Source organism: Oncorhynchus kisutch, linkage group LG6 (assembly GCF_002021735.2).
Source record: "Oncorhynchus kisutch isolate 150728-3 linkage group LG6, Okis_V2, whole genome shotgun sequence".
NCBI lineage: Eukaryota > Metazoa > Chordata > Actinopteri > Salmoniformes > Salmonidae > Oncorhynchus > Oncorhynchus kisutch.
This window is the reverse complement of record NC_034179.2, coordinates 45,785,708-45,805,536: the sequence shown is the minus strand read 5'-3', so window position 1 is coordinate 45,805,536 and position 19,829 is coordinate 45,785,708. Positions and strand designations below refer to the sequence as shown.

Sequence of the window (19,829 nt, the reverse complement as noted above, 5' to 3'; positions counted from 1 at the left end):
CGTAATGGGTCTGTGGTCAAACGACCACTCCTCATCACTGTCAAAAGCTCCCTGAAACACTTCAGCAAACAGCCCTTTCTAATCGACCTAGCCCGGGTATCCTGGAAAGATATTGATCTCTGGAGGATGCCTGGTTATTCTTTAAAAGTGTCTTTCTCACCATCTTAAATAAGCATGCCCCATTCAAAAAATGTAGAACCAGGAACAGATATAGCCCTTGGTTCATTCCAGACCTGACTGCCCTTGACCAGCACAAAAACATCCTGTGGCGTACTGCATTAGCATCAAATTTCCCCCGTGATATGCATTTTTTCAGGGATGTTAGGAACCAATATACACAAACAGTTAGGAAAGCTAAGGCTAGCTTTTTCAAACAGAAATGTGCATCCTGTAGCACAAACTCAAAAAGGTTCTGGGACACTGTAAAGTCCATGGTGAATAAGAGCACCTTCTCCCAACTGCCCATTGCACTGAGACTAGGAAACACTGTCATCACCGATATATCCACGATAATTGAGAATTTCAATAAGCATTTTTCTATGGCTGGCCATGCTTTCCACCTGGCTACCCCTACCACTGTCAACTGCCCTCCAACCCCCACAGCAACTCGCCCAAGCCTCCCCGATTTCTCCTTTACCCAAATCCAGATAGCTTATGTTCTGAAAGAGCTGCAAAATCTGGACCCCTACAAATCAGCCGGGCTAAACAATCTGGACCCTCTATAAACTTTCTAAAATGATCTGCCGAAATTGTTGCAACCCCTATTACTAGCTTGTTCAACCTCTCTTTCATATCATCTGAGATTCCCAAAGATAGGAAAGCTGCCACGTTCATCCCCCTCTTCAAAGGGGGAGACACTCCAGACCCAAACTGCTACAGACCTATATCTATCCTACCCTGCCTTTCTAAGGTCTTCGAAAGCCAAGTTCACCGATGATTTCGAATCCCACCGTACCTTCTCCGCTATGCAATCTGGCTTCCGAGCTGGTCATGGGTGCTGGGTGCACCCCAGCCCACGCTCAAGGTCCTAAATTATATCATAACTGCAATCGATAAGAGACAATACTGTGCAGCCGTATTCATCAACCTGGCCAAGGCTTTAGACTCTGTCAATCACCACATTATTATCGGCAGACTCAAGACCCTTGATTTCTCAAATGAATGCCTCGCCTGGTTCACCAACTACTTCTCTGATAGAGTTCAGTTTGTCAAATCAGAGGGTCTGTTGTCAGGACCTCTGGCGGTCTCTATAGGGGTGCCACAGGGTTCAATTCTCGGGCCGACTCTCTTCTCTGTATACATCAATGATGTCGCTCTCGCTGCTGGTGATTCTCTGATCCACCCCTACGCAGATGACACCATTCTGTATACTTCTGGCCCTTCTTTGGAAACTATGCTAACTAACCGCCAGACGAGCTTCAGTGCCATACAACTCTCCTTCCGTGGCCTCCAACTGGCCTTAAATGCAAGTATAACTAAATACATGCTCTTCAACCGATCGCTGCCCGCACCTGCCTGCACATCCAGCATCACTACTCTGGACAGTTCTGACCTAGAATATGTGGAAAACTACAAATACCTTGGTGTCTGGTTAGACTGTAAACTCTCCTTCCAGACCCACATTAAAGCATCTCCAATCCAAAATGAAATCTAGAATTGGCTTCCTATTTCGCAACAAAGCATCCTTCACTCATGCTGCCAAGCATACCCTCATAAAACTGACTATCCTACCGATCCTCGACTTTGGCGATGTCTTTTACAAAATAGCTTCGAACACTCTACTCAACAAATTGGATGTAGTCTATCACAGTGCCATCCATTTTGTCACCAAAGCCCCATATACTACCCACCACTTTGTCCTGTACGCTCTCTTTGGCTGGCCCTCGCTTCATACTCGTCGCCAAACCCACTTGCTCCAGACTGCCTTGTCTCAGCTCACTGGTCACCATAGCAGCACCCATCCGCAGCACTCGCTCCAGCAGGTATATTTCACTGGTCACCCCCAAAGCCAATTCCTCCTTTGGCCGCATTTCCTTCCAGTTCTCTGCTGCCAGTGACTGGAACAAATTGCAAAAATCGCTGAATCTGGAGACTCTTTCTCACTAACTTCAAGCACCAGCTGTCAGCGCAGCTCACAAATCATTGCACCTGTACATAGCCCATCTGTAAATAGCCCATCCAACTACCTCATCCTCATACTGTATTTATTTATTTATTTTACTCTTTTGCACCCCAGTCTCTAATTGCACATTCATCTTCTGCACATCTATCACCCCAGTGTTTAATTGGCCAGGTCGTAGTTGTAAATGAGAACTTGTTCTCAACTAGCCTACCTGGTTAAATAAAGGTGAAATAAAAATGAAAATAAAACTCTCATTCGCAAAACCTTGGCACATTCAATCCCTTACAAGCTGACTGCCAGTAAAGAGGAACAGACAGTATGTGCTGAATGACATAAACAGTGTAGCTAGCTTTCACCCTAATAGTCTTTTGTCTATATCCAAAATAGCACCCTTGCCACTACATAAGCTCTAGTCAAAAGTAATGCACTATGGGGCCCTGGTCAAAAATAGTCACTTTATAGGGAGTAGGATGCCATTTGGGACACAGCCTTTGTCTGAATCAATGACTGGGTTACAACAGACAAGCCTTTCCTTCTCTAAGTCCGTATCCAAAAAGGCACCCTATTCCCTATATAGTGCACTGCTTCTATAGGCTCTGGTCAAACGTAGTGCACTACATAGGGAATAGGTTGCCATTTGAGATGCACCCTAACCACTTGACTATAATGAAATGTCACATAATGTGTCAGCCATGAGAGATATGTTTTGTTGCCAGACAGACAGAAACACAAGACCTATTGAAATCATTCCGGAGGAGGAAAAATGCTATTTGAATTTAAAGAGGTGACAGCTCGGAAGACTGCTCCGAACACTTATTAGCCCATCTGGAGTCTGGGATATATCACCACGACGTCTAATCTATATGGCTTTGTCTTTTGGGACTCTCAGTAACTTCTAGGGCCCTATATACCACATAGATATACACTGAAAAAATATAAATGCAACATGAAACCATTTCAATGATTTTAGGGAGTTACAGTTCATATAAGGAAATCAGTCAATTTAAATAAATTCATTAGGTCCTAATTTATGGATTTCACATGACTGGGAATAAAGATATGCTTCTGTTGGTCAGAGATACCTTTAAAAAAAGGTATGGGAGTGGATCAGAAAACCAGTCTGTATCTGGTGTGATCACCATTTTGTCTCATTCAGCGTGACACATCTCCTTCGCATAGAGTTGATCAGGCTGTTGATTGTAGCCTGTGGAATGTTGTCCCACTCCACTTCCATGTCTGTGCGAAGTTGCTGTATATTGGTGGAAACTGGAACAGGTTGCTGTACACTTCGACCCAGAGCATCCCAAAAACGCTCAATGAGTGATGTGTCTGGTGATTAAGAAGGCCATGGAAGAGCTGGGACATGTTCAGCTTCCAGGAATTGTGTACAGATCCTTGCGACATGGGGACGTGCATTGTCATGCTGAAACATGAGGTGATGGCGACGAATGAATGGCAAGACAATGGGTCTCAGGATCTCGTCAAGGTATCTCTGTGCAAAAAATTGCCATTGATAAAATGTTATTGTGTTTGTTGTCCGTAGCTTATGCCTGCCCATACCATAACCCCACCGCCACCATGGGGCACTCTGTTCACAACGTTGACATCAGCAAACCGCTCACCCACACAACACCATGTGCCCAGTACAGTTGAAACCAGGATTCATCCGTGAAGAGCACGCTTGTCAGTGGCCATCGAAGGTGAGCATTTGCCCACTGAAGTCAGTTACGAGATCCTTTTGAGGATGATGAGCACAAAAAATAAGCTTCCCTGAGACGGTTTTTGACAGTTTGTGTAGAAATTGTTCAGTTTCGTAAACCCACAGTTTCATCAGCCACTCGGTTTGTTTGGTCTTAGACGATCCCGCAGGTGAAGAACCCAGATGTGGAGATCCTGGGCTAGCATGCTTACATGTGGTCTGTGGTTGTGAGGCAGGTAGGATGTACTGACAAATTCTCTAAAACAACGTTGGAGGTGGCTTATGGTAGAGAAATTAACATTAAATTCTCTGGCAACAGCTCTGGTGGACATTCATGCCAAGTACAAGCTCCCTCAAAACTTGAGACATCTCTGGCATTGTGTTGTGTGACGAAACTGCACGTTTTAGAGTGGCCTTCTATTGTTCCCAGCACAAGCTTTTTGATATGCCACATCTGTCAGGTGGATGGATTATCATGGCAGATGAAAAATACTCACTAACAGGGATGTAAACAAATTTGTGCACCAAATTTGAGAAAAAATTACTTTTTGTGCTTATGGAAAATGTATTTTATTTCAGCTCATGAAATATGGGACCAACACTTTACATGTTGCGTTAAATAGGGAGCTGATGAGACCAGGTGAGAAATGAAAACAGGTGAAATCAATGAACAAAAATGAAAGACAGGGCTACGTTCAAAGAAAAAGAACATAAGGTTGACTAAGAAAAGAAAAGCTGAACCTTACAACCCCATAATGATTAAGCAAAAACTGTTTTTTAGAAAACCTTAAATATTACACATCACATAAGTATTCAGACCTTTTACTCAGTACTTTGTTGAAGCACCTTTGGCAGTGATTACAGCCTCGAGTCTTCTTGGGTATGATGCTACAAGCTTGGCACACCTGTATTTGGGGAGTTTCTCCCATTCTTCTCTGCAGCTCCTTTCAAGCTCTGTTAGGTTGGATGAGGAGAGTATCTGCACAGCTATTTTCAGGTCTCTCCAGAGATGTTCAATGGGGTTCAAGTTGGGGATCTGGCTGGGCCACTCAAGGACATTCAAAGACTTGTCATCGAAGCCAGTCCTGCGTTGACTTGGCTGTGTGCTTAGCTGGCTGTGTGCTTAGGGTCGTTGTACTGTTGGAAGGTGAACCTTCGCCCCAGCAATGCAAGTTATTTGTTGATTGATGAACATCCAATACCACCATATGTTCATGAGTTGCTTACATGGTTGAGTGTTCATACTGATTCGCCCTTACTTGTAGATCTACAGTAGTAGCTAGTAAAGTTCAGTTTATCAGTGTGCTATAGTTTCAGAACCACGGACTGACAGTTTAGTTTCATTTCAGCACCATGGACAGCGACAGAGGCTGGTTTTGTATGTAGGCTACAGTGGTATAGTAAAGGTCGGTTTTATCAAAGAGGTATAGATGGGATAGCTGACAAGGTCACGAAAACGATGTGCTGGCTTCCATGGGGCAGAAGTCAGCGTGTTGTGATTCTGGATGGCAAGAATGACAAGAAACTGCCATGTGGGGAATTAATATTGTGGCTCGTTTCAGCTCGTTTCATCTTGTTCTTGATACCATGTCTTGTTTTGAGTTGTTTTGAATAATTTTATGTCAATGCTAATAGGGCTAAAATGTGCTAGCTAGCTAACCAACAACTGTAAAGATGTATTTGAGAGACAAGTGCTCATTTTGCATGTTTTTTAAATAAACATTGGAGACAAAATATAGCTTACATGTTATTAACAATCTAAGCCAACGCCGTCTATTTTGCCCCATAGTTGCGCACTTTTCGGTTTTGTTGCAAAACAACCAACCCATCTATATATTTTCAGTACCCGGAGACAAAAGTTACATTCTGCGAATGGACAGCGGCTTAAACCACAACGCGCCACTTACAGTATTACCAAGTAAATTCGCAGTATACTGTATCTACTAGTTTCAGGACCCACGGACCGACAGTTTAGTGTAAGCACACAGGACAGCGGCCTAACCCACAGCACAGTACGCCTACCAAGGTAACTGTGGGGATCGAAAACGTCGAAATATTTCAATTTAAAGGGTAGATAGTGCTGCTGACGTATACTCTGCTGCATTATCACATTCTGGTACGTCTCCTATCTAATATCCCTATAAGTCCTTGTTGCAAGGGCAGCTCGATCACGGTAATAGGAGTCTGCATACATAAAGCCTAATTCAATCCATTGGAGTACGAGCGAAAGTGACCAACTTTGTTTGTCATTAGCGCATTGACAAAAACTAAATCTATTTTACAGTTTGCCTCTTACTGTTAAGATTCTTTCGTAATGGTGCGTGCCTGCCTGCGTGTGTCTTCTGTGTGCAGGTCGTTATAGTCCCTGTGAGTATTTGCCATTCATCTTGTGATGTGACCACGAAGAAAACTAAATAAAAGGTATGGCTAGTGAATACCGAAGCGAGGTTTGCATTGTGTGTGAGTTGGCCTATTCCTTTGTATAGTCCTACGAATACAAATCTCAAATCAGCAAAGCGTGAGCTGAATGACAACAGCGGCACTCATATTTCTCACACTTTTATAGCGTCGCCCTGAGGTCACTGAATTGCCACAGTTACATTATTTACAATGACATCATAGAATATCTTACAATATTTTACAGATTCACTCATTGGCGCATAGCTATATAATCGTAGCAAATCCCACATGGGCCCCTAGCTCGCAATACCTCGCACCCGTGCTTCTCTCTTTGCGCTGCAAGAGCTACGATATAACCGACAGTGCGTCACGGAACTGCAACTGTGCCAATAATACCAGCAGATAACCCGCCAGGTACGGATATCGATGGCACTCATATAACGATATTACAGTGTCAGTCTAATCATATCCGTGTGCTGAAATTCAATGGCCCTTCTACCAAAACTAGGTGAATAGGACACTTCTACTCAACGAGTAACAGGGCGGCGTTGAGGGGAATATGTGCGGGAGGGGTGCGCACTGTTCAGTGCAAAGAGAACGACAGCAGAGAGGAAGACAGGGTCGAGAGAAAGCGCATGTGTGATTCCGCTCTCTCTCCATGCAGGCAGCCCACTCCTGGCGAGCTCCCCCCATCTTGTGTGTATAACGTCTCTACCACCGGACAGCCGTACCAGCGTCCGCGGGCACTGCGGGGGAAATTCAACCCAGAATGGAGTGATAATGAACGGAGCCTCTCTTTTTCTTTTAGTCTTGTTTTTCCCCCGACTGTCATCCTCCTCGATGTCTCTTATCAGTTTTTAACCAAAACAAAATGTGGATTTCTTGTGACCAATTTTTATTGATATTTTCTGGCTTTTGGGGACTCACAATGGGTGCTTTCCCGAGCAGTGTTCAGATCGGTAAGTGTACAGCAGTGTTTGCCAATCAAAAGGGCATGAAAAGAGCCACTGGGTTATGAAGCGTGAATAAGATCTTGCTTTTCATTATAGTGTGTGTGACAGTGTTAAGAAATACATGTTCGTCATTCATGGTCACATAACATTGTGACATTGAAAAGTAGAATTGACCGATCGTTTAAAAGCGCCGACACAAACCTATTCCAACATGACAATGTGTATGTGTTCCTAGATGATTCGATGTTTTTTCTAATGTGCACAAGGAAAATAGGTATTTATAGTAATTCATAACTGTTCCAGTGCGTTCCTCAGCAGCCGGTGTTCTTTCAAAGCGCCACTGCAGCAGTAGCCTAGCCTAGTGCTCTTTGCAGAGACTGGATACTTCGCTTGGTTGGAGCGAATGGATCAGCAGCGGGAATTTTCTCAAAGTGTGTGTAGCCCTGCTGCAGAGTGCACACTCGCCCCTGTTACATTCAGAAGACTCCGTTCCCCTTTTGCATAAACCCGTTTGTCATAGTCATACCGTTTCATACTTGGCTGACTGGTTGCTTTTTTTTTTGCCACCGAGAGAAGTGCGCCTATTCAAGCAGGAGCCTATCTCTATCAAAACCCAGCTAAAGCACTGACTGTCTGTAGCCTAAAAGCCGCGCCATGGTGAGATCTCTGGATCTCTGCTACTGCCAAGTGCCCCTGCCTTCAGCCTTTAACTTACGGTGTTGAATGTGGACGAAAAGAAACCATAAATACACCACCTTCATTTAATTGCTAAACTGACCGAACAGGCTGATTTATAGGCGGTACGAACGAATCAAGTTGACCGCAAATAAATGTCAACCGGGGTCGAATGATCTCTGTCTGTCGACTAGTAATGTTGAACTTAATACACGTCTGGGGTGTTTTTAAAGGGATTCTCCAATGGATCACATTTCTATTCAGGATGGTGGGCATTTTAAGATTTCCAGGCAGGGTCCTTTGGGAGGGAAAATGTGTTAAGGTTATTGGCTGTGTCTCTTGTTTTTCCATCAAAAGCATTTCCTACATGCGCAGTGTCAGAGACCCAATTGCCCAATTCTCTCTCTCTCTCTCTCTCTCTCTCTCTCTCTCTCTCTCTCTCTCTCTCTCTCTCTGCCACTCTCCCTCTCTCTCTCTCTCTCTGCCACTCTCTCTCTCTGCCTCTCTCTCTCTGCCGCTCTCTCTCTTTGTCTCTCTCTCTCTGCCACTCTCTCTCTCTGCCTCTCTCTCTCTGCCTCTCTCTCTCTCTCTGCCTCTGCCTCTGCAGGCGGCCTGTTCATCAGAAACACGGATCAGGAATACACAGCGTTTCGCCTGGCCATCTTCCTGCACAATACTAGCCCCAACGCATCCGAGGCCCCCTTCAACCTGGTGCCTCATGTGGACAACATCGAGACGGCCAACAGCTTTGCTGTCACCAATGCCTGTGAGTACAAACCCACTAGGCACACACTGGTTAAATCAAGGTTGTTTCCACGCTCAATGGAATTGGCTTTACCTCAGGGGTCTCAAACTGGTGGCATACGGGTCAGATATGGCCCGATGTAATGTTTTAATGGCTATTATTCTCATTTGACCAGTCAAGTCAAACCCAGGTTTGGATGCCAGAGTGTTGGCTTCTCTCTTTCTCTGTCACAAACATGTACACATGCATGCATGGATAGCTACACAAACAAATACACACACACACAGAAACAAACACACACACACACTTACAGTGCATTCGGAAAGTATTCAGACCACTTTCCTTTTTAGAAAATGTTGCACATTTATTACAAATAATAAACAGAAATACCTTATTTACATAAGTATTCATGATTTGGAAAGGCACACACCTGTCTATATAAGGTCCCACAGATGACAGTGCATTGACATGAATTGTCCTTAGAGCTCCGAGACAGGAATTTGTAGAGGCACAGATCTGTGGAAGGGTACAAAACATTTCTGCAGCATTGAAGTTGCCCAAGAACACAGTGGCCTCCATCATTCCTAAGTGGAATAAGTTTGGAACCACCAATACTCTTCCTAGAGCTGGCCGCCTGGCAAAACTGAGTAATCTGGGGAGAAGGGCCTTGGTCAGGGAGGTGACGAGAACTCGATGGTCACTCTGACAGAGCTCTAGAGTTCCTCTGTGGAGATGGAATAACCTTCCAGAAGGAAAACTATCTCTGCGGCTCTCCACCAATCAGACCTTTATGGTAAAGTGGCCAGAATGAAGACACTCCTCAGTAAAAGGCACTTGACAGCCACTTGGAGGCACCTAAAGGACTCTCGGAACAAGAAAAACAAGATTATCTGGTTCATCAAGATTTAACTATTTGGACGGAATATCAAGCATCATGTCTGGAGGAAATCTGGCACCATCCCTACGGTGAAGCATGGGGGTGGCAGCATCATGCTGTGGGGATGTTTTTCAGTGGCAGGAACTGGTCAGGATTGGGGGAAGATGAACATAGCAATGTACAGTGAGATCCTTGATGAAAACCTGCTCCAGAGACCTCAGACTGAGGCAAAGGTTTTACCTTCCAACAGGACAACGACCCTGAGCACACAGCCAAGACAACACAAGAGTGGCTTCGGGACAAGTCTCTGAATGTCCTTGAGTGGCCCAGCCAGAGCTTGGACTTGAACCCGATCTAACATCTCTGGAGATACCTGTAAATAGCTGTGCAGCGACGCTCCCCATCCAACCTGACAGAGCTTGAGAGGATCTGCAGAGAAGAATGGGAGAAACTGCCCAAATACAGATGTGCCAAGCTTGTAGCATCATACCCAAGAAGACTGGAGTCTGTAATCGCTGCCAAAGGTGCTTCAACAAAGTACTGAGTAAAGGATCTGAATACTTATGTAATTGTGATATTTCAGTTAGAATTTTTTATGCATTTGCAAACATTTCTAAAAATCTGTTTTTGCTTTGTCATTATGGGGTATTGTGGGTAGATTGATGAGAAAAAACAAACAATTTAATACATTTTAGAATAAGGCTGTAACGTAACAAAATGTGGAAAAAGTCAAGGTGTCTGAATACATTCCAAATGCACCGTATAAAAAGGATTTATTGACAAAAAATAACTTGAATATTGCAGGGGGGTGGGAGAGAGAGAGACAGACTGTGATACCTTTCCATGAAGGCAGTCTCTCCTATTGGAGCATCCTCCTTGAATACATTCAAGCATGTATAAACCCATGCAAACCCCCACACATCCCAGCTAGCACATAACAGTCTGAGAATCATATGTTTCTTAGAGCTTGGTGAAAGTGTGGTTGTCCTATGGTTATTTTGCATACAACTATTCCACAACTTTCTAGGAATGATGTAGGATAGTTGCTTGGCTTTGGAATATTCTCAGCCCATTTTATGGAACTTGACAAAAACAAGTTATTTTCTTGGTATTTCTATACTTAAACAGAACGCTTCAGAAAAGATCAAACATGGTTTTACAATTAATTTAACTTTTGGTAATGTTTCAATAACGTTCTCCAACTGGTTTGACATTGGGAATGTTCTCAAATAGTTAAGAGAATGTAAAGAAATATGTTATTCTGTGGTAATTTTAGTACTTCATGTTTCCTACAAGTTTCCTCATGGTTCTATTTAAAGATGTTATTACATTTTTGGGGGAACGTTAAGAAAACTTTCCATAAAAACCTCACATAAAAACCACAAGAAATCTTTAGTAATCTTAAAAACATACATTCCAGCTTCAGTGTCAAAAAAAGTCTCCTTCTCCTCTATCTTGTTAAGTGAGTTCAGGTGTGTTGGCCACACCTGATTTGCCACACCACTAATTGGCCACACCAGATCTTAATGAGTGCTTGTTTAGTTTGAAATTAGGTTTGTTTGAACAGACTAAGGACCACCTTTGTATGCGTAATAAAACACTGCTCACCAATGTTTCCTATCATTTTTGGGGGGGGGGGGCACTGAGCAAATTTTATGTATTGTGAGCATAAACTTGTAAGTTTGAGAATTCTGTGCAACTTTTGGCATGCATTTACGGTGAACACTGAGTCTGTACCCTTACAGTTTGAGAGAAGCCAATAGACTTTTGTGGCAATTTGAGCAAAATGTAGGCCTACCAACAAAACCAATGGAGCAAATCCCATAATATTTTCACCTGGAAATAGGTTTTGATTTTTTTGATGTTGCCAACAGTAGCCTCCATATGGTGTTCAATGCAGGCCTATTGCATGAGACTTTTAAAAACGTTTTTACATTATGAAGGGCATGCCATTAATTCATGATTTTTTACTTGGTCTGTAAGACTGTGGGCCAAATAGGTGACTGTACATGGCATTGTCTTGTGTTGTATAATAATACAAAATAAAATGTGTTAATATTATCATACAGAGAATTAGACCATGTAGGCTACCCCTCTGTCAATAGGATTATTTGCATATTCCAACCTGTCTCAAAATACATCACTGCCCCTTTAATTAAGACGTATGTTTTTTTACCTGACTAGTTTATCAAACACAGATTGAAATGTAGCCTACACATTTTGTGCTCTTGTTGGAAGTAGTAACTCCCCATTGCTGACCCATACTTATCTATAAATGAGCTAATAACTCGCTAACTAGCAAAGAATATGAACAAATGTGCACTGATCTGAGCTAATCTGAAAAGCGCATTCATTCGCGGGTGATTGAAAGGACCGCATGTGGGCTAACCGCGCCAATATAATTCTATTCACTTGCGCTCTGGCTCTGCCTAGACTCAATTTTGCAAAGTTAGATTTGCTTTGGTTTGTTGCATTGAAAATGGGCTGATATGATGTTGAGTCCATCACAGAAAAAACGTTGCTCCATATAATGCAAACTAATAGGACGTTCGTCCTATTATATATAGAGCAACGTTTTTACATTTCAAGCTTTCTTTGAAAAGCTAGTCAGGTAAAAAGTGAACTTCGGTGAAATTCAATCTCTTGCGTCTCTGAGCGGCATGGCATTTCTTCAGCGCGTCCTGGTGTTGTTGCGCGTCCGCGCACGCGCGCAGTTTAAATGGACTATTGCTGGTCACCCCTCGTTCCATGGATAGAGAACAGAAGATTACAGGTTCAAATCTCACTGATGCCGTGTCACGATAAAAAATACATGTGTTTGAATGATTAATGCCTAAGGAAATCACTTTCCATTTGTCCTTATTGTTTTTGGAGTTAAAAAAAAGTTTACCTAGAGTAAGCTAGCAGTGTTATTGATGACAGAGGGTTATCCTGTCTTGCCCCGGGTTACTGTGGCAGTCTGGCACTGGACATGACTTCATCTTCATCTACATGACTTCATGACTTCATCCGTGCTTCTACACCTGCATTGCTTGCTGTTTGGGGTTTTAGGCTGGGTTTCACTTTGAGATATCAGCTGATGTACGAAGGGCTATATAAATACATTTGATTTGATTTTGATTTGATCTACTCTGCTTTAGCGCGCGCACACACACACACACACACACACACACACACACACACACACACACACACACACACACACACACACACACACACCATTCTCTCCACAGTCAGGCTTTTATTCCTTCCCATCACCCTCAACAGGGTTGTCTCCCTTAGTTAAAGCTATAATATGTAACTTTTTGGGCAACCCGACCAAATTCACATACAAATGTGAGTTATATGTCTGTTATTCTCATTGAAAGCAAGTATAACAAGTATAAGAAGCGGTAAATCTTTTCTATGTGCGCTATTTCTATGCCTCCCGTTCTTAGTTTAGTTTTTGCATCTTTTTCTTTCCGTTTTGAACACCAGCTTCAAATAGCTGAAAACACATTTCATAGTGGTTTATATGGTACAATTGTTCTCTACACTTGAGTGCTTGTATTGTCACAAACTGAAATTAGGCGAACTAATAGAATTTTAGCAACCAGGAAATGGCGTATTACACCTTTAAGGTCAATGTCTGCACATGCTCAGTCTGTCTCTCCTCTCCTGTTGGGGGTTTGTATATATCTATAGTTTAGTATAGTATAGTATAGTATAGCCTTAACATTTAGCGTCACACAGTAGAGTGATGTCACATTGAGCATTGGTTGACTGTTGGTAAACAATTAATCCATTCCATTTGGTCTTAAATTGAAAATGGATGCATCACAGCCAGTGTTGGTGTCACATTGAATCGTGTCACGTACTGTACTTGCATCAAGTTGAGGGTTGTTGCATGGAATTGCATACTATGGCATATCACATCGAGTGGGGCATTTCAATTCACTGCATTCTTACCAGCCCCCCATGGTTTACATTCTGTGCTCCAGTCTTTGGGCTGCATCCCAAATGAACCTTATTCAAATAGTGCACTACTTTTTGTTACTAGTGCTCATAGGGCTCTGGTCAAAAGTAGTGCACTTCGTAGGGCAGGGTTTACCAAACTCGGTCCTGGGGTCCCCTTTGGGTGAACGTTTTGGTTTTTGCCTTAGCACTACACAGCTGATTCGAATAATCAAAGCTTGACAATGAGTTTGTTTTTTGAATCAGCTGTTTAGTGCTAGGGCAGAAAACAAAACGTACATCTGGGGGAACAGGACCAAGTTCAGGAAACCCAGATGTAGGGTATAGGGTGCTATTTGAGATGCATATTTGTAATTCATTTCCATCCAATATGCTCAATTCCCTAATCTACCATTCACCATTGTATAATTGTGCCTAGTTGATTTAATTATATCCCCAATGCCCATGTTTCATATTGGATGTTCATCTGCTATCTCCGGCAGGGCTATACTCCAAGTTTTCTGGCTGTGTGTGTTCCATGCTATCCCCAATACCCATGGTGTATATTGGACGTTCATCTATTCTGTTCCATCCATTCTCTATTGCTGTACACTGCAGTCCATTTCTCTCTTCCATCAATCCCCCATGTCTCATCCCAGCATTTGATGTTTACCTCCTAACTAAAGGCTATGTTCCATACATTCGCTATTGCTGTGTGTGTAGCAGCAACATCCAATCCATGTCTCATAATTGGTGTTCATCTACTATAAGCTATACAGTATGTTCCTTTGTCTTTTGCTACTGTGCAGCAGCATGCACTATCTCATCATTTCTATTGCTTTCCCCCCAATACCCATGTTTCATATTCGGTGTGTTAGTGGTTTGTTGCTCTCTGGTTCTCTGGGGAGCAGTGTTTCTCTCAGCTGTGTTTGACCCGAGGCGGGTACCCAGGACGGATGATTTGGCTTTTGATGATCCCTCTTGCCCACGAGGATTTCGGTGCAATATTCAAAGATCGATGTCTAAATTAAGCAGAGAATGAAGAGTTGTGTTTGAGACGTATGGCTGTGTGTGTGTGTGTGAGTGTGCATGTTTTTTTGTGTGTATGTTTTTTGCATGTATGTGAGTGATGCCTGGAGACACAGAGAGGGGTGCTGTGACCTTCAGAACATGCTGGCTAGCTGGAGAGTAGCAGTAGTGCGTTGACTGGACTATGGCTCTCTCTCTGTGGTTCAACATCATTACTTTCCAACCAACCAGCGTTCATTCTCACATTGCCCTGCAGGGGAGTACCGTAAGGTTACGTGCCAAACGACACTATTCCCTACATAGTGTACTGCTATTGACCAGGCCACAAAGGGCTCTGGTCAAAAGTAGTGCACTATGTAGGGAACAGGGTGCCATTTGGGATGCAAAATAACAATACCAAGTAATGGAAGCTCTTGAAATGCCTTTATACACTATGAGTATGCTATATGTTTTGTAAACTGTATATACTTAATTTAATCTCCTGAATGTGTTACTGCTCCATTTAATCATCATCAGTAAAAATTATTGACCAGCCATTGTTAGTGTGTTTTTGACATGTATACCTCTGATATCCATGGCATTGTCACCTGGAACAGAAACAGGTTCAGACTTTTCCAGTAAGATGGCTTACTGGATGCAATGCAAGAACATTATTCTAATGGCATTTTATCCGTTTTTAACTTCTTGTAATCTGGTTGTAATCTAATGTTTCTTTAAACAGAAAACGAGTTTACAACCAGAAAATAACATTATTATGATGTCCATGCCGTTTTTGCCCACTGACATATGGCTTGAGGTGGAGCCAAACAATTTTTCTCCTGAAGTTAAGTGTGAAAAACTCCAACCCGAAAGATAAGAGAATTCCGATTCCCTTTCCTCGCAGGCTAATGGCTGCCTGGCACGCAGGAAGTCAGTGGGCAACCATTGATTGGCCGAGCCAAATCAGAGCAGAATTACATGTGCAAATCAATGTGGCTCCAATAGCTGAGGGGCAGGAGAGACTCTGACATTGAACGAGACCAGACCTGCTGAGCTGTCTCTTTCTTTCTTTTTCTCTCTCTCTCTCTCTCTCTCTCTCTCTCTCTCTCTCTCTCTCTCTCTCTCTCTCGCTCTCTCTTCCCCCCGTTTCTCTCACTCTTTATTTTACCCCCCCTTTCTTTGAATCTTATAACTCCCTCCTATGACCTTAGCGTTGGTTCAAGGGCATATGTTTCCAAAGAAACACTGAGAGAGGGACTTATTTGTGGCGAAGATGACCCCATTCAACGAATCCTGTCTGTGACTGTCTACAAAGCTGACAAGCCTCATTGCTGTGACGATGAGAATGGATGCTGTCATATGCTAGTATTATCATTTGCTTATCGTTCCTGAAATTTTGTCAGACGGTTATTGTCATGCAAAAGACACGAATTGACCGTTAATTAACATGAACATGTTTAGCATCTCCAGACCTACAGGCATACAAGCCGCTGATGTACACCTTTGGAACATCTACATCTTAAAAAGTCTTATAAATTAATGTAAGGGACTGGGAGACTACTCAGGATCGAGGGAAAAATGAACAGAGCAAAGTAAAGAGAGATCCTTGATGAAAACCTGCTCCAGAGCGCTCAGAACCTCAGACTGGGGTGAGGGTTCACCTTCCAAAAGGACAACGACCCTGAACACACAGCCAAAACAATGCAGGGTTGACTTCGGGTCAAGTTTCTTAATGTCTGTGAGTGGTCCAGCCAGAGCCCGGACTTGAACCAGATCAAACTTCTCTGGAGAGACCTGAAAATAGCTGCAGTGATGCTCCCCATCCAACCTGACAGAGCTTGAATACTTTCCAAATGCACAGTAAGTCCCGTTCCATTATTTTATTTTATATGATTTATAGTAAGAAGAATATAATTTAACTTAGCTGAATAAAATAGAAAGGATGTTTCCCCATTACAGAGTGAGTGCGCAAATGAAGTGGCTATGTTGAACTTAAAAGTGATCATTTGAAACAGATCCTATATGTTAGATTTTGAGTTATTTGGTAACTTTAGTTGTGTATGATACAAACCTTACAATGTATTAGAAATCAAAACATATATGGGCTGTATGGTGCGACTATAGTTTATTGATGATTTGAGAAAGTAGCAAAAAAAAAGCTTGCTCTCCGTTCCTTGCCTCAGGCTGCACAGCACTTCTCTCATCAAGTGATCATATTTCCACCCATCAGACTATTCTCAATTTAATCTTGTCTTTACTAATATGTAAACATTTGTTTCGATTTATAATGGCCCATTATCAAATAGGCAGGAACAGGGGCAGGGGGAAAAATACGTTTAATCTGTTTGTGCTCCAATAAAGAACGGAGTCCGCGCGCTTTCCCGCCGTTCCGTTTTGTAGGCTACTTCCATCAAATGTATTTATAAAGCCCTTCTTACATCAGCTGATGTCACAAAGTGCTGTACAGAAACCCAGCCTAAAACCCCAAACAGCAACCAATGCAGGTATACTTCAGTTTCATTTAACGGAGCTGTGCTTAATATGAGCAGCTGATAAATAAATACAACAACTTATTTCACTCCACGCATCAACCACTATTTGAGGAGCATGCTCTCGCACCCCGACAGGTGTTATTCCACCCACTCGGTATGCCATGGGCTCGCCAACCTTGTTCCTGCAGCTACCCCGTATTTAATTTGCGAATCGAAGTGAAATCCGTTTGGGAACATGGATAGTAACATGTTTTCGCAACTAAACATATTTCAGTTAACTGTTGACAGCCCGTCTGCGCGCTCAATAAATGAGTAAAGGAGAGCGAGGAGGAGATGGAAACGCATGGTGGTGAGATATTCTGTATAGCTCAAGGGTGTCCCCCAATTAATTATGAAAATACAAAAAAAATCCCAATTACTAGGCTATTAAAAATCAAATACAAATTCACTAATTGTAGGCGACCTGTAAGCTGCCATGCAATCAATTAATTCACGCAACATCTTTTGCTGGGGCTATACGTTCTCTCCCAGGCTCGTGCAGCAAGAGGTAGCCAGTCCATCCAGCATCCATAATAATACAGTCCACACTCAAAGGTGATTACTAGAATTGGTTTAATTGTGGAGCAGAGGCTAGACCAATTACGTTCCAAAGACATCTTGGTTTCTGTTTTTCTGTCATGCCTAATATGCTGTAGCTATGTATTGTATAACGGCACAATCATCATTTTAATTCAGGTTATTTTTTTCGGGCTTTGGGCTCATACTGTAAAGCTATGCATAGACTCTAATATAGTCCTCCACAACCAGTATGTGTGTGCGTGTTTGTGTGTGTTTACACAAAAACATTCTAGGTTAAAAACAACCCAATTTGGGTTATTTGGTAGGGGCCCGATTCAATTCCTATCGCCGAAGTTCAGCACTATAGCGCGATTGAAATGTTAAGGCAATGTTTCCACATTCACAGAGATGGTATTCAGGGTCAAATCGTAAATTACCTTTACATTTCAAGCGTACTAAAGATCTTAACTTTGGCGATACAGATTGAATCAAGCCCTAAATTAGGGAGTCAGGTATCTATATGTTTCTATAATATTTAAGGGTATACTTGGGTTTCTATAGGTGTCTATGTATCAGACCTCAGGATAAGACCCAGATGCAGAATCCGAAAGGTACAGAACGGCAGGCAGGCTCGGGGTTAAGGGCCCGGCAGAGGTCAGTAATCCAGGGCAATGGCACAAGGTACAGAACAGTAGGCATGATCAGGTCAGGCAGAATGGTCAAAACTGGGAAAACTAGAGCGAAACAGGAGTACGGAAAAAACGCTGGTACGCTTGACGAGACAAGACGAGCTGGCAACAGACAAACAGAAAAGACAGATATAAATGCACAGGGAATATGCCACCTTCCCTCCATTAGTCTACTCAATGGAGCCCTTTCCTGTGTTTTTCGAGAGGGATGGGGGTGTTAGGCCATGTGTCTTTGAGGATTTCTAATGTACCCAGGGAAAATGGAGGTAATTTGTTGGCCATGATGTGTTTGCATCGGGTTTTTGTTATGACAAGTTGTCGCTGGACATTTGAGCGGCAGCATTTGAATTTTACATGCCACTTTAGAAATTTAACAGATCAATATGCATTGATTGCGTAACCTGATTAGGGCGTCCACCCACGGTACTCTGAAAACAGACATCACATTTAGATTATACTAATTCATTTTAACAGAACATGCAAGTCGAGGATGCAATTATGTTTCTCCTTGCTGAGCACTTTGAAGATGTTAGAACAACTGTCCACATTTACTTTCCCTCAGCCAACAAGATGAGAAACGAACAGCAAAATCACTAGCCTATGCATATGCGGTGCGTGAGTTTCAAGTTTGAGGAAGCAACTTCTCACCATACAAATGCACCTTGAAAATAAAGCATTTCATGCATCGCATTTGCAGTCTTATATAAGATAGCCTACTAATCGTAATGTGTTGAGTAGGTTGGATAGTTATAATTTAGGCCAATAATATTGTAACGACCCTGGGTTTATAAGCGCGGAAATCGACCCTGTCGCACGAGCATGCTTTTGCGGCACAGTCTATAGCTCGCCGGACCTCGGGCTAGAATGTCGAGGGTACGTGACCTGCTCCCTGCCTGTTTCATTACAATATAACTAAATCACTGTTCGCAAAAAAAGACTGTTGAGCGCATAGAGGCCTGGGCTATAGGCTATATCAGATTCGTTTCTTCTTTCTTTGCACTGGAAAAACACATTTTATGCAATTCTACTACACTTTATATGACTGGAGACATTAGTATAATATTTTTTTAATACTACAAATTACAGCGTAGCCTACTCTGCTGACACTGACAAACAGATCAAATAAAACGAAGTTGTCCATATAATAAGCCTACGATAAGGGGAGACACAAATAGGATATGACATCCATTTCAACTGAAGGAGAAAATGATTGTCCAAAAACAAAACGTTTAAGTGTCACTGACCCAATAATGATAGCTAGTGAATATGCACAGCGTGCACTCACCGGGGATATGATGGATGCTCTCTGCTGGTTCCAATAAGATAGACTATAGGCCTATTGTTGTTCACTCAATTAAGTTGAGAATGTTGATAACTAAAAGACATATTAGAGTCCTTTCATTGTGTTCTCTTTACAACAATAGCCATTTGCTGTATGGACGCGCCGCCTATGAACCTGTGTCAATCTCCTATCCCCCTATTCTATTGGTCAGCTTGTCGAGAAATAAATAGCACAGACTCTGGGACAGTTGTAGATATGAAAGATCCCAAATTCATACAACCAGTAGGCCTTGGCTACATAAAAAAAAGATTAGCTTAAAATGTCGATAAACTTATGTCTTAACATTATTAGTGCAGCAATGCGCACAAGACAGTAGGCTATGCGCTAATGTGCATT

The 19,829-nt window shown here is 42.5% G+C and overlaps 1 protein-coding gene across 5 annotated transcripts in view; it reads left to right on the top strand.

Moving 5' to 3' along the window:
• The first annotated feature begins 6,705 nt into the window (after positions 1-6,705).
• The window catches only part of LOC109892910 (glutamate receptor 4), a 165,233-nt gene continuing 152,109 nt past the window's right edge, over positions 6,706-19,829 (top strand). For 3 of the 5 annotated variants that reach the window (XM_020485782.2, XM_020485790.2, XM_020485787.2), the window contains exons 1-2: positions 6,707-7,180; positions 8,457-8,615. In XM_020485782.2, coding sequence (XP_020341371.1) covers positions 7,093-7,180; positions 8,457-8,615 — 247 coding nt within the window. In that variant the 5' untranslated portion in view covers positions 6,707-7,092. Of the gene's footprint in view, positions 7,181-8,456; positions 8,616-19,829 lie in introns of all 5 variants that reach the window. The other 2 variants (XM_020485781.2, XM_020485791.2) reach the window with 2 other exon arrangements.